This window comes from Theropithecus gelada, chromosome 14 (genome assembly GCF_003255815.1).
Source record: "Theropithecus gelada isolate Dixy chromosome 14, Tgel_1.0, whole genome shotgun sequence".
NCBI lineage: Eukaryota > Metazoa > Chordata > Mammalia > Primates > Cercopithecidae > Theropithecus > Theropithecus gelada.
The window spans coordinates 65,787,322-65,804,971 of record NC_037682.1 but is presented as its reverse complement, the minus strand read 5'-3'; the positions used below and the strand labels follow the sequence as shown (position 1 = coordinate 65,804,971).

Genomic DNA, 17,650 nt, shown 5'->3' with positions numbered 1-17,650 from the left:
CTTATGTTATGATCCTCTGCTTCACTACAGGACACTATGCCAGATTGCTTTAAAGGATGAATTCACTCTAGTTGGAGAAATGTGGAAGGGGAACGTGCTTCTGTGCTAAAGCATCAGGCAAAGAGAAAATAGAATCTCTTTTTTTAAAAAAAAAAGAAGAAAGGATCTTACTCTGTCAGCCAGGCTAGAGTACAATGGCAAAATCATAGCTCCTGCAGTCTTGAACTACTGGGCTCAAGCAATCCTCCTGCCTCAGCCTCCCGAGTAGTGGGACTATAAGTGTATACCACCACGTCCAGCTAATTAAAAAAAAAATGTTTGGCTGGGCGCTGTGGCTCACGCCTGTAATCCCAGCACTTTGGGAGGCCAAGGCGGGCGGATCACAAGGACAGGACATAGAGACCATCCTGGCTAACACGGTGAAACCCCGTCTCTACTGAAAATACAAATAATTAGCCAGGCGTGGTGGCAGGCACCTGTAGTCCCAGCTACTCAGGAGACTGAGGCAGGAGAATGGTGTGAACAAGGGAGGCGGAGCTTGCAGTGAGCCGAGATCATTCCACTGCACTCCAGCCTGGGCAACAGAGCGAGACTCCGTCTCGCAAAAAAAAAAAAATGTTTTTGGTAAAGACAGAATGTTGCCAGGCTGGTCTCAAGCTCCTGGCCTCAAGCAGTCCTCCTGCCTCAGCCTCACAAAGTGCTGGGATTAGAGGGATGCACCACCGTGCCTGGCCAGAATATAGAATCTCTTAAAGATACTCCACAGGATGGGCCAATTTCTCTCTCTCACACACACATATATATACATATCAGCAGCAGATTTTTATTAGATGGAAGATAACAAGGGTTGCCTCATAGATAAGTGGTAACAAATGGCAAGTACAGCCATGCCACAGAGGAGTGAGGACATTACTGGCTATGGGAATGGGTACTTATGAAATCTAAGGGTCAGGTCTCCTGATGAACTCTGACTACCCAGTAAGCTCTTCTCCTTGGCACTCAATATGACCATTGCGGGCATGAAAGAGTCTACAGTAGCTAGTTCAACTTGGCCAACAGTTCTTCCAGTTCTGGTCGAGCTTTGAATCGTCCCTTGAAATCTTCTTCAGTGTGCTAAGGAGAAGAAAAAGAAAATAAGTGGAAATCACTGCAGAGCTTTTAGTTATCCAGATATGCACAGCATCCAGAAAGGGACCATGAACCAGCTCTGTAGAGAATCATTCAGATTCAAGTAACTTTTATTATCTACTATGTAGCAGACTTATAGTATAGTATAGTATAGGGGATTCAAACTTGAATCAGATTTCCTCCTTGCTTTCAGTGAACTTGCAGTCTAGTTAGAAAAGACAGATATATGAAGATTTAATGTCAAAATGCTATAACTATCACAATAGAAGCATTTAAAAGAGAGAGAGAGAATACCAAAATTATTTACATAGGAAATAAAACAAACAGGGATTGGACTGTTTTAAGGCAGCATGACCAGCACGTAGTGTCTCTGTACCCAGATCTGTATGAAGCCCAAATACTAACCAGAAGAAGCTTGACAAGCATAGACTCAGAACAAGCAGAACTGGATGGAGCAAATGGTACCAATCTAAGATGACCTTATACATCTGTGTCATAAGAAGGATCATCTTGGCAATTGGACCCAAATACTCAGTATTTAGGCTAAGATTCCTAATGTTCTCCAAGTTTTCCATGCCTGACCAAACATCCTATTGACTAGCATTCTTTATGAAATATATTTAGTCAAGCTACAGTCAAGACTTGAAGATCCAGGAACCTTTTCTCTAACATATATTTTCCTATTTGTGTTCTGATTTATTACACCATATACTATCTTAACCCATGTTCTTTCTTCCACACAGCTGTCTGAAAGGAGAGAATTCTGGGGCCTCATAGGCTCACCACCAACATCAGGATGCTGTGTTGAAACTCAGCACTTGCAGGCCACAAAGCATCATCCCTGATGCCTCAGAAGCTGGACTAATGATCACAGTGTCATCAGAGTATACAACTTTTCTGATTATTATTTAGGCCACATTATCCACATTTCTCTGTTCTTTCTAAAGCCAGTCCAGATGTGTTCTTTTTTTTTTCTTTTTTTGAGATGGAGTCTCGCTCTGTCGCCCAGGCTGGAGTGCAGTGGCACGATCTCGGCTCACTGCAAGCTCCACCTCCCTTGTTCACGCCATTCTCCTGCCTCAGCTTCCCGAGTCGCTGGGACTACAGGCGCCCACCACCACGCCTGGCTAATTTTTGTATTTTTAGTAGTGACGGGGTTTCACCATATTAGCCAGGATGGTCTTGATCTCCTGACCTCGTGATCCACCCGCCTCGGCCTCCTAAAGTGCTGGGATTACAGACGTGAGCCACCGCGCCCAGCCCAGATGTTCTTATCCTTATTTTGAGCATATGCAGGCCAGCAGGGGCCTCTTCTCAAACCAGCACCTACCTCCTTCACTGACAGTCTGACTCCTTCAGGAAGACTGCTTTGGATTATTTCCAAGAAAATTTCTGCAAACGTAGCACTCAAACCGCTGATCTGCAAAATGAAAGAAGGCGCTCTAAGAGGTGGGAGGAGCTGAAAAGGAGGTAACTGGGCAGACATGGTATGGGTTCAAATGCCAGCTCCAGTAGAGTCTGGAGAGCCCAAGGGTGGAACATTAATACCAAAACTGGTTTCTCAGCCTGGCCTCTACGGGATTTCTCCTGCCTTCTGCAAGGTGCTGAGATGGTCACTGCCAATATCTGCTCCTGTGGGCATTAGATGTCATTACTGGACCAAGAGGTTTTAAAGTCCAGGGTCTCTTTCAGTTGCCCAGGCTGGAGTGCAGCGGAACAATCATAGCTCACTGCAGCCTTGAACTCTTGGGTTCAAGTGGTTCTCCCACCTCAGCCTCCAGAGTAGTTGGGACTACAAGCACGTGCCCCCAGTCCCGGCTAATTTTTTATTTTTAGTTTTTGGTAGAAACAGGGTCTTGCTATGTTGCCCAGACTAGTCAAATTCCTGGCTGCAAGCAGTCCTCCCACTTTGGCCTCCAAAAGTGCTAGGTTTTTTTTTTTTTTTTTTTGAGACGGAGTCTCGCTCTGTCGCCCAGGCTGGAGTACAGTGGCCAGATCTCAGCTCACTGCAAGCTCCGCCTCCCGGGTTTATGCCATTCTCCTGCCTCAGCCTCCCGAGTAGCTGGGACTACAGGCGCCCGCCACCTCGCCCGGCTAGTTTTTTGTATTTTTTAGTAGAGACGGGGTTTCACCGGGTTAGCCAGGATGGTCTCGATCTCCTGACCTCGTGATCCGCCTGTCTCGGCCTCCCAAAGTGCTGGGATTACAGGCGTGAGCCACCGCGCCCGGCCTAAAAGTGCTAGGTTTACAGGCATGAACCATGGCACCCAGCGCAGGCTGACTTTCTTATTTATTTATTTTTTTTTTTTGAGACGAAGTCTTGCTCTGTTACCCCCAGGCTGGAGTGAAGTGGCACCATCTCTGCTCACTGAAACCTCCGCCTCCCAGGCTCAAGCAATTCTCCTGCCTCAGCCTCCCAAGCAGCTGAGATAACAGCTGGCTAATTTTTGTTTTTGTTTTGTTTTGTTTTTGAGATGGAGTTTCACTCTTGTTGCCCAGGCTGGAGTTCAATGGCGCGATCCTGGCTCACTGCAACCTCCACCTCCCGGGTTCAAGCAATTCTCCTGCCTCAGCCTCCTGAGTAGCTGGGATTACAGGCATACACCACCACGCCTGGCATGGCTAATTTTTGTATTTTTAGTAGAGACAGAGTTTCACCATGTTGGCCAGGCTGGTCTCAAACTCCTCACCTCAAGTGATCTGACTGCCTTATTCTCCCAAAGTGCTGGGATTACAGGCGTGAACCACCTGCCTGGGCACACTGACTTTCTGATTCAACTCAGTTTTGCCCATATCCATGCATACCAGGACCTGACTGGTGTCAAACACTGTGCTAAGAACACCAAGGTGAATCAGATGTATGGTAAAAGGGCAGGCAGGGGGGCTGCAAGGACCCACAAGAAAAATTCATACCCAACTCAACCAAGGAAGGTCAAAAAAAGCTTCCAGAAGCATTAGTATCTTGGTGAAATCTTGAAGAAAAACAGGAGTAAACTAGGAGAATTCAACAGTCATGTGGAGGATTTCAAAGGCAGAGGAAACAACATTCAGTAAAATGTGGGGGCATAAGAGTGTTAGGAAATTAAAACTAGCTCCATTGGCCGGGCACAGTGGTTCACATCTGTAATCCCAGCACTTTGGGAGGCCGAGGTGGGCGGATCACCTGAGGTCCATAGTTTGAGACCAGCCTGACCAACACGGAGAAATCCCATCTCTACAAAAACACAAAATTAGTTGGGCATGGTGGCATATGCCTGTAATCCCAGCTACTCAGGAGGCTGAGGCAGGAGACTCACTTGAACACAGGAGGCAGAGGTTGCAGTGAGCCGAGATCTTGCCATTGCACTCCAGCCTGGGCAACAAGGGTGAAACTCCGTCTCCCAAAAAAAAACCAAAAAATACCTAGCTCCATGTGTGGCTGGAGTAAATGGGCTGTGAAGAGGAAAAGCAGGAGAAGAATCATGAAAGCACCTGAGTACCAACCTAAAGCATTCAAACTATTCTATGGGCTTCTGGCATGTCAGATCTGTCACAGGATATATTACAAATAATTTAGTCCTGATAATATTTTAAAAGCCAAATATTATACTTAGTTATTTTTAAAATTAGCATATTTAGACTTAAATTTAACATTCATTTTATTACCTTGCTGTATGTTCCTTGAGTGGATAAAAAAAGGGTGATGCCCATACCATGGAATATTATTTGGCAATAAAAAGGAATGAAGTACCAATACAACAGAGATGAACCTTGAAAACATTCCTCTACGTGAAAGAAGCCTGACACAAAAGGCCATTTAATGTACAATTCCATTTAAATGAAGAGATAAATCCACAGAGATAGAAACTAGATTAGTGGCTGCAAGGGGTTAGGGTGACCAAGAAAGAGGAGTGACTGCTAATGGGTGCATGGTTTCTTTTAGCATGATGAAAATGTTCTAAAATTGATTGTGGGGATGGTTGCATAACTCTTTGAATATACTAAAAACCATTTTTATTGTATACTTCAAATTGGTAAATTGTATGATGTGCCCATTATATATCAATTAATGCTCTTATTAAAAGGGGGATGATGGTAAAGCTGGCAAGCTGTGTATTTTTAATACCTCTGGGTGCCCTCATGGTAGTGTGGTTGGCACCCATCATTATCTGCAGGAAGAAAAGAGGACAACTACTAGAGATCAAAGGAAGGCAGCCACTGAGGGGTTTCAAGCAGGAAAATGACATGATCACTTGGTATGGGGGTAAAGTGAAGTGGATGAATCTGATTTTTAGGACGTAGAAGCTATAGAATTTGGTGAATGAATGGGTATCAGAAGACAAAGAAGGGTGACACATTAGGCTCAAAGGTGGGGAGGGTTACAGAAAAACAGGAAAATCAGTCCCTCTACAACTAATTTTGCATAGATGGAGTGCAGGGAGGACTCCTGTGGATCAAAGTCGAGAAGGCCAGTAGACAACTGGGTATCAAGTTTCAAGCCTCAGCCAACAGATCAGGACTAGAGATGTATACATCTGGGGGTTATCAGTATTAAATGATGGTCACTGAGGCCTAAGGAATGAATGAGACTGCATAGGGGGAAGGTATTATAAAAGGAGAGATGGAGGCATCAATAACTGAACACTGGAGAATACCATTATTCAAGAAAGAAAAGAGCATAACAGAAAGTGAAAAAGTGGACAGAGAAAAGAACCAGGAGAAGCAAATACATTTTTTATTCTCCTGGAGTGCCTACCTGAACCACTCGCTCATGGGTGGTAAGCACTGAGTCCAGTAACATTTTGCTCCCTTGGTCCTGCAAATGTAACACTTCCATGGTTTTGGTTGGCATCGCATAACTGTGGGAAGGAAGAGTCAACTATAGTGAGTGTTCACTGAAGCCAGCAGCCACTTCAATCATAGTAGTCCATAAGTATAGCCAGTACTGCATGTGATAGTTTCCAGAATGTAGGGGATGCTTATCTGCAACCAGGAGCAAAGTAACTAGATCCCTCTTATCTCCTTCAAAAGTCTCTAAACTCCCTAAACAAATACACCATGTTTAATGCAGTTCTGCATCTCTAATCATACTTAATACAATACTCTGAATAAAACCTGGTGATTAATAAATAATTTGTTGCTACTGAAGAATAGCCCATTCTAAAAGAATCAAGCGGCCAGGTGTGGTGGCACACACCTGTAATCCCAGCAATTTGGGAGGCCAGGGCAGCTGGATGGCTTGAGCTTGGGAATTCAAGACCAGCCTGGGCAACACAGTGAAACTCTGTCTCTATAAATACACAAAAATTAACTAGGTGTGGTGGCACACACCTGTAGCCCCAGCTACTCAGGAGGCTGAGGTGGGCAGATTGTTTGAGCATAGGAGGTCAAGGATGCAGTGAGCCAAGATTGCACCACTGTACTCCAGCATGGGCAACAGAGGGAGACCTTGTCTCAAAAAAAAAAAAAAAAAAAGAAAGAAAGAAAGAAAAAGAGAATCAAGCTCATCACTAGGTATGCTTTGGAGGTTAACCTTGGGTATTTAATCTGTTCTGGAGAAATAAGGCATGAAAATTAATTGTTCTAGAACAGGATTTCTCAACCTCAGTGCTACTGACATTTTAGAACCAGATAATTCTTTGTTGTAGGGGCTGACCTACATATCCATATACATCCCTCTACCCACTGGACATCTGTAGTATACCCCAAGTGGTGACAGTCAAAACTACCTCCAGACGTTGTTAATTTTCCCCTGAGGGGCAGCTTCTCCCAGGTTAGAGTTTATGCTTACTAAAATCGACTTCAGCAAGCCTACATGTTGCAGTGAAAATAACACAGAACAGGAGTCAAGTGTCTGCGCTGCAACTTATTAGCAATATTTACTCAGGTAAGTCACTTACCCCTCTAGGCCTCAGTTTCTTCAGGTATAAACAAGATAACGATCTAGACCTATATCAACAGAGAATTGTGAGAACTGGTGTGTTAATGAGATAAGACCTGACTAATGGCTACATGGAAATATGGTAGTAGTGTTGTGTTCATCTTATCAAAAAGTTCATCAAACTGAAGATAAATGAAAAAAGATTCCTAAATTTTCATGTGTCACAAAATCATCACTTAATAGCAAGGGGCATGGCCCTCTATAGGTAGACCTCTACAAAAGAAGTTTAGTGTAATAGGCCAGGCGCGGTGGCTCACACCTGTAATCTCGGCACTTTGGGAGGCTGACGCAGGTGGATCATGAGATCAGGAGTTTAGAAGTAACAGTAAATGGACTAGAGACATGACAGTCAGTCCTGGAGTTAGATATTGGCTCTGCCAATTATTACCTATTTGAATTTGGAAATTCAGGTTTCTGAGTCTCCATTTCTTCCGCTATAAATTGAAAATAATAATACTTAATTCATAGAGTTGTTGCAATGATTAAATGAGATTACATAAGTAATTGCCTGGCATATAGTAAATACAGCCAGTAAATGCAAGGTACTGCAAATTCTTTCAGGTAGTTTTTCTAAATAACATCCCTCCTGCTTTTTAGCATTATCTCTGATCTCCTCTTCTTCTGATTCAAATACAGTAATAACCTTCCAACATAAAAAATGGGGACACAATCATAGACTTCTTATGGATGTTCAAGTGAAGTAATTGTGTTTCAGAAAAGTAAAAACACCCTAAAATACTATTTTTCTTTTTTGGCATTCTGCAGATAGGACTGACTGACTAAAGTGAGAACTGTCCATTCCTGCCACTAATAATGGGTTTTATTCTTTAACACTTACGTCAGCAAAATGTCATTGGTTTACTCATTCACTCAACAAATATTTACTAACAGCCTGCTCTGTTCTAGGCACCCTGATGGGCAATAAGAAGTCTATGCATGTGATGGCTCACGCCTGTAAGCCCAGCCCTTTGGGAGGTTGAGGCAGGTGCATCACCTGAGGTCAGGAGTTCAAGACCAGTGTCAACATGGTGAAACTCCGTCTTTACTAAAAATACAAAAATTAGCCTGGTGTGGTGGCAGCCGCCTGTAATCCCAGCTATGCAGGAGGCTGAGGCAGGAGAATCGCTTGAACCTGGGAGGTGGAGGTTGTAGTGAGCTGAGACCATGTCACTGCACTCCGGCCTGGGCAACAGAGCAAGACTCCATCTCAAAAAAAAAAAAAAAAAAAGTCTATGCAGCCAGGCGTGGTAGCTCCCACCTATAATGTGAGCACTTTGGGAGGCCAAGACAGGAGGATTGCTTGAGCCCAGAAGTTTAAGACTAGCCTGGGCAACCTAGTGAGACGCTGTCTCTATTTAAAGAAAAAAAAAATGTCGGCCGCCCGGCTCACGCCTGTAGTCCCAGCACTTTGGGAGGCCGAGGCAGATAGATCACCTGAGGTCAGGAGTTTGAGACCAGTCTGGCTAACATGGTGAAAACCTGTTTCTACTAAAAATACAAAAATTAGCTGGGTGTGGTGGCAAGCGTCTGTAGTCCCAGCTACTCAGGAGGCTGAGGCAGAAGAATCACTTGAACGTGGGAGGTAAAAGTTGCAGTGAGCCAAGATCATGCTATCTCACTCCAGCCTGGGTGACAGAGCAAGGCTCAGTCTCAAAAAAAAAAAAAAAAAAAAAGTCTATGCTTTCAAGGAGCTCACTGTGAGTGTTTTAAAGAGATAAGTAAGTATACAAACATTGTACTACAGTAAGACAAAGGCAATAACAGCTTTGTGCCAAATACTATAGGGACAAGAAGGGGAGGAAAGGGGGACTCAGGGAAAGCCTCACAGGAGGTAGTGATTTATCAAGATGTAGAACAGGCCTTTATGTATGTAAGAGTACATATGGGTTTTTTTATTTTTTATTTTTATTTTTAGTATCTACACTATTTTGTACCTTCCAAATTTTCTGCAATAAACATTGCTTTGATGATCAGACAGCAAAATGGAAGGAAATAAATGAAAGAATTTCAGGAGTCAACATAACATGACAAAATAATGCTATTTAGGGGAAGTATTGCCAAGAAAGGGACACGAGGAAGTCTGCTGGGGTGCTGGGGAGCTTCACTTTATACAAGTTATATCTCAATTTTTAAAAATGTAAGTAGATGTTTTAAAAAGAGAAGAGTAGCCTCATAGCGAGGGATGCTGAATGATGCTTTTACTCTCAGCAGAACACAGGGGCTGGTTCAACTTCAGGCTTGGAAGCTGCTCCCAGATGAGTGAGATTTCCATCTCCTCAGGCAGCTGCTAGGCAAAGGATGCAGGCAAATTAAGGGACCCACTTGAGAGGCCTCTTCCTCGCCTCTCCTGGGTGAGTTGTAGTTGCAGCAGTGCAAACCATTTAGAGAACAAAAGCTGGCATCCTGCTGTCTAGCCCAATTCCATCTGAAGGTCATGGCCATCATCCCTACCCACCCTCCCCCGAGGAAAGATGGATTAAGATGAAATGAAAATCAGAAGAAAAGAATTTCATCTCTGAAAGGCTGAGCAGTGAGATTGCCTAACAATACGACAGTCTGAAAACCTCAATCAATGCAGAGAACTGAGTTGCTAAAAACAAACAGCTCTTTATGCTCTGAGCTGTTTGGGGCAAAGAGCCAGCAAAGAGGCAAAAAGCAGCACATTCATCCTGCTGTTCTAGGAATTATGTCCGCCATGCCTGTTAGAATTCAATCCAAATCAACAAGTCTTTATTCAGTGCCTACTGCGTCAGGTACTAGGCAAGATCTTAGGCTTAGACCACTAATGAAGACAGAAACAATCCTTGCCTTACAGAGCTTAGAGTCTAATAGAAAAGACCAATAATAGTCAAGTAATTATAGAGCAAGAAGTGCATGTTATGAAAGGGCAGTTAAATACCTTTTACTTCTTCTAATGTATAACATAAAGACCTAACTTAATGAGGTTCCCTGAAGAAGTAATATTCGAGACATAAGAAAACAAACAAAAAATAAAAAATAAATAAAGAGGCTAGGCGGGGTGGCTCACGCCTGTAATCCCAGCACTTTGGGAGGCCGAGGCGGGTGGATCACGAGGTCAGGAGTTCAAGACCAGCCTGGCCAAGATGGTGAAACCCCATCTCTACTAAAAATACAAAAATTAGCTGGGCGTGGTGGCAGGCGCCTGTAATCTCAGCTACTTGGGAGGCTGAGGCAGGAGAATTGCTTGAATCCGGGCAGTAGAGGTTGCAGTGAGCCAAGATCGCACCACTGCACTCTAGCCTGGGCGATAGAGCAAGACTCCATCCCAAAATAAAAAAAGATGGCATCTAAGAAAAAGGTAGAGGCTAGTTAGATGAAGAGAGGAAGAGTATATGCAAAGGTCCTGAGGTGGAAAGGGACAAAAACAAAGCCAGTGTAACTGGAAGTAGAGGGAGGTGGGGAGGGAAGTATGAAAGAGGCAAGGCAGGCCCTGGAGCACCTAGGAAGCTACATGAGAAACTTTTATTGTGATCCTAAGGGAGTAGGAAGCCATCAAAGGATTTCAAGCAGAAGAGTGACATAATCATATTTCCATCTAGAAAGATCACCCTAAATGCTGTGTGGAGAACCGGTTAGAAGAATAGAGAATCAGGAAAAAAAAGTAGGTTTAACTCCAGAACTTGCCACTTACTAGGTGTAGGACTATGGACAAGCTTCTATAATAATAGTAATAGCAATAGTAATAATAATAGCTAATAGCAGCCAACAGTTGCTGGACATAGTTCTAGATACATTATACATAATAGCTCCCTTAATTTTCACTGTAGCCTTTTAAGGTAGGTGCTTTTAGCAATCCCATTTTACAGATGAGGAAACCAAGACACAAAGAAGTTAAACAAAGTGCCCAATGTCATACAGTAAGAATGCAGTGGAGCAAGAGTAAAGCTCAGGCAGTCTGGCTCCGGCGTTGATACTTTGATCTACTATGTACAAGGTGTTTGAGTTAAATAATACACGAAAAATGTACTTAGCTTGTTCAGAGTGCCTCACTGATAGTAGGTGCTCAACAAATGTAACTGCCTTCCTGTTTTCACTCAAATGCAGCCAGGGCATTTTACAGCTGCGTTTTTTAAAGAAACTTTTTTTTTTTTTGGACTACATAGTTTTTAAATTTATAATCCGGGAGTATACAATCATGCAGCACTGACCACTTAGCCAGATGTAAAATAAACTAGCTTCTTACCACAACTAGCTTCTTACCACAACTACCCTATAAACATTGCAACTACGCTGGGCACGGTGGCTCATACCTGTAATCCTAGCACTTTGGGAGGCCAAGGTGGGCGGATCACTTGAGGTCAGGAGTTTGAGACCAGCCTGGCCAACATAGTGAAACTCCGTTTCTACTAAAAATACAAAAATTAGCCAGGCGTAGTCCCAGCTACTTAGGAAGCTGAGGCTTGAGAATCGCTTGAACCCAAGAGTCAGAGGCTGCAATGAGCCGAGATCGTGCCACAGCACTCCAGCCTGGGCGACAGAGCAAGACTCTGACTCAAACAAACAAACAAACAAAACATTGAAACTATTTCCTCTAAAATGACCCTAATCTTATGTGAACATACCAACTGTGGGGGAACCAGAAACCTAGCTACGTGGCAAAAGTAAAAGCCAAAGGGAAAACAGCACTTCCGCGGTTAGTTGATGAAAAGCAGGAAATTCAGTGCCCTTCACTGTAAAAGCAGCATCTCTAAAAAGTCCTAAAAATTTCAAACACTATTCCAAGGAACTGACCCCACTGTAGGTATGATAGTAACATTCTGTGAATGACATTTAATGTTCTTTGCCACCAACTTTTAAGAAGCTATCTCTAATTCCTGTCCGATGAAAAAAATTCTGAATTATTGCAACAATAAAATTAGTAACAGAATGTTTACAATGTGCCAGTGTCTGTGCTAAGTGCTGTCAAGTACCATCTTGTTTCATTTTCAGAGCTCAAAGAAACAGAAAAAATTATCATCCTCATTATATAGAAGAGGAAACTGAGGCTCAGAATTTCCCAAGGTCATATTGCTAATAACTGATAGAACCAGAATATGAATGCCAACAGTTTGATTCCAGAGCTTGTACTCTTTTTTAATGTTTAATATTTGTGGGTCCATAGCAGGTATATATATTTATAGGGTATATGGGATATTTTGATACAGGACTACAATGCATAATAATCACATCAGGGTAAATGGGATATCCATCATCTCAAGCATTTATCTTTTGTGTTACAAACAATCCAACTATACTCTTTTAGTTATCTGTAAATGTACAATTAAAGTATCGACTATAGTCATCCTGTTGTGCCATCAAATATTAGATCTTTTTCAATCTTTCTATTTTTTGGTACCCATTAACCATCCCCACTTCTCCTCGAGCCCCCACTGCCCTTCCCAGCCTCTGGTAACCATCATACTACTCTCTATCTCTGTGGGTTCAATTGTTTTTAATTTTAGCACCCACAAAAAAATGAGAACATGAATGTTTGTCTTTTTGTGCCTGGCTTATTTCACATAACATAATAACCTCCAGTTCCATCTATGTTGTTGCAAATGACAGGATCTCATTCATTTTTATGGGTGAATAGTATTGTGTATATGTACATTTTCTTTATCCATTCACCTGTTGACAGACACTTCAGTTGCTTCCAAATCTTGGCTATTGTGAATGGTGCTGCAAGAAACACAGGAGTGCAGATACCTTTTCGATATACTGATTTCCTTTCTTTGGGGTTTATACCTAGCAGTGAGATTGCTAGATCATATGGTAGCTCTATTTTTAGTTTTTTGAGGAACTTCCAAACTGTTCTCCATAGTGGTTGTACTAATTTTCAATCCCATCAACAGTGTATAAAGGTTCCTTTTTCTCCACATCCTTGTCAACACTTGTTATTGCCTGTCTTTTGGATAAAAGCCATTTTAACTGGGGTGAGATGATATCTCACTGTAGTTTTGATTTGCATTTCTCTGACCATCAGTGATGTTGAGCACTTTTTCATATGCCTGTTTGCCATTTGTACATCTTCTTTTAAGAAATGTCTATTCAGATCTTTTGCCCATTTTTAAATTAGATTATTAGATATTTTTTGCTATAGAGTTGTTTGAGCTCCTTATATATTCTGGTTATTAATCCCTTGTCAGCTAGATAGCTTGCAAATATTTTCTCCCATTCTGTGAGTAGAGCTTGTACTCTTAACCACATATTACTTCAAGTACGGTCCATAGACAAGCTGCCAGTGAACAGCCTAATTGTCATTGGTCCACGAGAAATGTGCAACCAGTCACTAAACAAACCATTTGATTCAGCCATGTTTTTTTCTTAATATCAAGACTTTCCTAATGAAGGAAACAAATTATTAATGTATATTTTGGCATAAGCTCCTGACATCTTCTCAGAATGGTACTTTGAGAAGCACTACTGTAAATTACTATGCTACTCAGCCTCTTTGAGCTGTAACTGCAGTTTATCTTTCACATTATGTTACAATTATGTTTCTTGGTGTGTATGTACATGCATGTATGTGTGCATTCACTCTGTGTGTGTGTGTTCCCTGAAACTAGGAGGTTCACCTTAGTATCTCCCAGAATGTCTAGTGCAGTGCTCACCACATAGCAAGAAGAGGCTCAATCAATAGTTTTTTAATTAATTCATTAAAAGGACTTTTATTAATTTAGGAAACGTATACCACACAATTGGATTGTATAGTGATATTCAAGAACCTGTCATTCTTTCAATCATGACGGAATGTCTCCCATATGGCAGGCCTTGCAGTGGGTGCTAAAGAAATAAAGAACACAGTCCCCATCCAGAAGGAACGCACTGTCAGAGGGAAGAGAAACTGCCACAGGAATAGATCATTCGAGACCAGAGCACTAAGTGACATGAGGTATGTGTCAAGTGCTGAAAGAGGAACCAACTCTCTGGGGCATCAGAAAGAGATAAAGCACATTTTTAGGTTTAAAAGAATTGAAGTACTGTCACTATGAGAGCTAAAGTCACAGCTTATTATCAAACCTTCTAAAGAACATTTTTTAGCACAGTTGTACTCTAATGTATAAAGGTTTAAAAGTTCAAATTTGGCTGAAGGACTTAAAATAAGACCCTATATAACTGAAAATACTTGTCAGGCAGAACTGGGTTTAAATCCAGGCAAGTTACTGGTTCTGTGCTTTTGGCCTTTCTAAGCCTTGATTTCCACATATGTTAGATGGGAATATATTAATATCTAATGAGTAAGAAAGTATAATTTTTGTTTGTCAAATATGGCAGCACCCAGTGGCGGTGTGAACTGGGAGGAGGTTGCCCAGTTCCACGAATTACTCGAAGTGATGAGGACAGCTGATGACAGAATAGTACATAAACTAAACACTAAGGTTCCAACAGCTTCCTTTTTAGGGAAAACTATGCCAGCCAAACCTGTAAACAAATTTAGGGGTCTTTGATGGCAGCTCTTGCCAGTAGGAACAGAGTCATAAAAAATTGTATAGCCCAGACCTCAGAAGTAGTAAAAAAACCTCCAAGAAGAGAGAGAAAATAATTTGGACTATTTAACGTTATTAAAGCAACCTGGAAAAGAGCAGACAAAGTTGAAATGGATGCAGTCAGAACCAAATGTTGAAGAAGTGGTAAAAGACACAGGCTAGAAGGTATTTAATAAACGGTGCCAAATTCACTTCAAGCCTCCAAAGAATGAATAAAGAAAGAGAGATACTTTTTTTTTAAAGGACTGGGTCATGTCATAAGAGGTAAGTATGATAGATATCAAGAGGGCAGGCTTCCTAGGATGATCTGTGAACCAACAGTCCAAGACCTTTTGTTGATTTCAGCCCCACTTAGCCAAGACCTCAAGTACAAATAATTCTGGCAGTTATGGAGTAACCAACTGCTATTTTATAATGATTCTGTAAAAAAAAAAAAGTTTTGTTATTAAAATAATTTTCTGACTCAGTGTAAAAAAAAAAAAAGCAAGTATAATCTTTGCCATACCCACATACTATGTCATATACTACCTTGCCACAGTGACAGACTACCTAAGCTACATTTTTGTTGTTGTTGTTTTTAAGACAGGCTCTCTACTTTGTCGCCCAGGCTGGAGTGCAGTGGCACGATCTCAGCTCACTGCAACCTCTGCCTCCTGGGCTTAAGCAATATTCCTGCCTCAGCCTCCCAAGTGGCAGGAACTACAGGCGTACACCACCAAGCCAGGCTAATTTTTGTATTTTTTATGTAGAGACAGGATTTCACCATGTTGCCCAGGCTGGTCTCAAACTCCTGAGTTCAAGCGGTCCGTGCTCCTCAGCCTCCCAAAGTACTGGGATTACAGGTGTGAGCCACTGTGCCCAAGTCTTGATTTCTTATAAAATCAAACATACACTTCACTTACCATTTGACCCAACAATCATACTCCTAGAGAAATGAAGATGTGTGTTCTCACAAAACCTCGTACATATTCATAGTGGTTTTATTATTTATAATTGCCAAAAACTGGAAGCAACACAAATGTCCTTCAATCAGGAAAGGAATAAACTGTGGTACATCCTTTCAATGAAACACTATTCGCAACAACAACAACAAAAAAACTACTTGCAGGCAACAACGTGATTGAATCTCAAATACAGTATGCTAAGCAAAAGAAGAATCAAAAAGAAAAATACTACATGATTTTATTTGTACGGAATTCTGAAGAAGGCAAAACTATAAGGACAGAACATAGATAAGAAGTTGCCGCTGGGCGCAGTGGCTCACACCCGTAATCCCAGCACTTTCGGAGGCCAAGGCAGGCAGATCACCTGAGATCAGGAGCCTGAGACCAGCCTGGCCAACATGGCAAAACCCCATCTCTGCTAAAGGTAGTCGGGTGTGGTGGGGAACGTCTGTAATCTCAGCTACTTGGGAGGCTGAAGCAGGACAATCGCTTGAACCCAGGAGACAGAGGTTGCAGTGAGCCAAGATTGTGCCACTGCACTCTAGCTCAGTCCCAGCTATTTGAGGGAGGCTGAGGCAAGAGAATCACTTGAACCCAGGAGGTGGAGGTAGCAGTGAGCCGGGATCATGCCACTTCATTCCAGCCTGGGTGACAGAGCAAGACTCTGTCTTCAAAATTTAAAAAAAAAAAAAAAATTACGAAAGGAAGGAATTTCTACCCATGGGATTTAATGTTACTTAAGGAAAACCAGAGAGCATCCTATACTGTGTGAAATACTGAGATATGTAAAGAGCCCAGAATGGAGAAGGTAGGTAGGCAGTAAATGTTACTTCCCTCTCCTACAGTTTTCCAACAAATCCAAAAAATACATAAAAGCAGAGCAGATAAATAGTATCTAAATGGAGAGATAAACTATGTTAATGAATCAGAAGACTCAATATAAACAATTAAGATTCAATTATTCCCAAATTGATCTACAGATTCAACACAATCCTAAAAAAAAAATCCCATCAGACTCTTTTTTTTTGAGATGGAGTCTCGCTCTGTTGCCCAGGCTGGAGTGCAGTGGCCTCTGCTCACTGCAAGCTCCGCCTCCCGGGTTCACGCCATTCTCCTGTCTCAGCCTCCCAAGTAGCTGTGACTACTGGGGCCTGCCACCATGCCCAGCTAATTTTTTGTATTTTTTTTAGTAGAGACGGGGTTTCACCACGTTAGCCAGGATGGTCTCGATCTCCTGACTTCGTGATCCGCCCACCTCGGCCTCCCAAAGTGCTGGGATTACAGGCGTGAGCCACCGTGCCCAGACTCTTTTCTGTAGAATCAACAAGCTAATTCTAAAAATTTTTATGGAAAACCAAAGGACCTAGAATAGCCAAAGTGTTTTGAAAAAGAAGAACAAAGAGTCAGTAATCAAACTACACTAATCAAGACAGTGTGTACAGGTGTAAGCATATATGTAACAGAATAGAGCATAGAAACAGACCCATATATACATGGTCAACTGGCTGTCAACAAAGATGCTCAGATAATTCAGTGGAGAAAGAAAATCTTTTCAACAAATGGTGCTGGAAACAATTGAATATTCATAAGCCAAAAAAAAAACAAAAAACCTTTGACCCACTATATACAAAAATAATTCAAAATGGATCACAGACCTAAATACAATACTTAAAACTATAGAACTTCTAGGAGAAAACATAGGAAAATGTTTTTTTGCGACTGGGTCAGGCAAAGATTTCTTAGATATAAAAGCAAAAGCAGAAACCATAAGAGAAAAAGATTGTTAAACTGAACTTCATTAAGTTTAACTTCTACTCTTCAAAAGACATACTGTTAAGAGGACAAGATAAGTCATAGACAGGAAGAAAATATTTGCAAAACACATATCTGCAAAGGAACTGGTGGCCAGGTGCAGTGACTCACACCTGTAATCCCAGCACTTTGGGAGGCCAAGGCGGGTGGATCATTTGTGGTCAGGAGTTCGAGACCAGCCTGGCCAACATGGTGAAACCCCATCTCTATTAAAAATACAAAAATGGGCCAGGTGCGGTGGCTCACGCCTGTAATCCCAGCACTTTGGGAGGCCGAGGCGGGCGGATCACGAGGTCAGGAGATCGAGACCATCCTGGCTAACACGGTGAAACCCCGTCTCTACTAAAAATACAAAAAAT

The 17,650-nt window shown here is 42.1% G+C and overlaps 1 protein-coding gene and 1 pseudogene across 2 annotated transcripts in view; one reads left to right on the top strand and one right to left on the bottom strand.

Moving 5' to 3' along the window:
- Positions 1-803: 803 nt before the first annotated feature.
- The window catches only part of MRPL48 (mitochondrial ribosomal protein L48), an 83,443-nt gene continuing 66,596 nt past the window's right edge, over positions 804-17,650 (bottom strand). The window contains exons 6-8 of one of the 2 annotated variants that reach the window (XM_025357841.1): positions 5,864-5,966; positions 2,459-2,548; positions 804-1,113 (exon numbers count right to left, since the gene is read on the bottom strand). In XM_025357841.1, the coding sequence (XP_025213626.1) occupies positions 1,039-1,113; positions 2,459-2,548; positions 5,864-5,966 (268 nt within the window). In that variant the 3' untranslated portion in view covers positions 804-1,038. The remainder of the gene's footprint in view (positions 1,114-2,458; positions 2,549-5,863; positions 5,967-17,650) is intronic. The other variant, XM_025357843.1, reaches the window with a different exon arrangement.
- Positions 14,317-14,751, top strand: LOC112606899 (annotated as a pseudogene).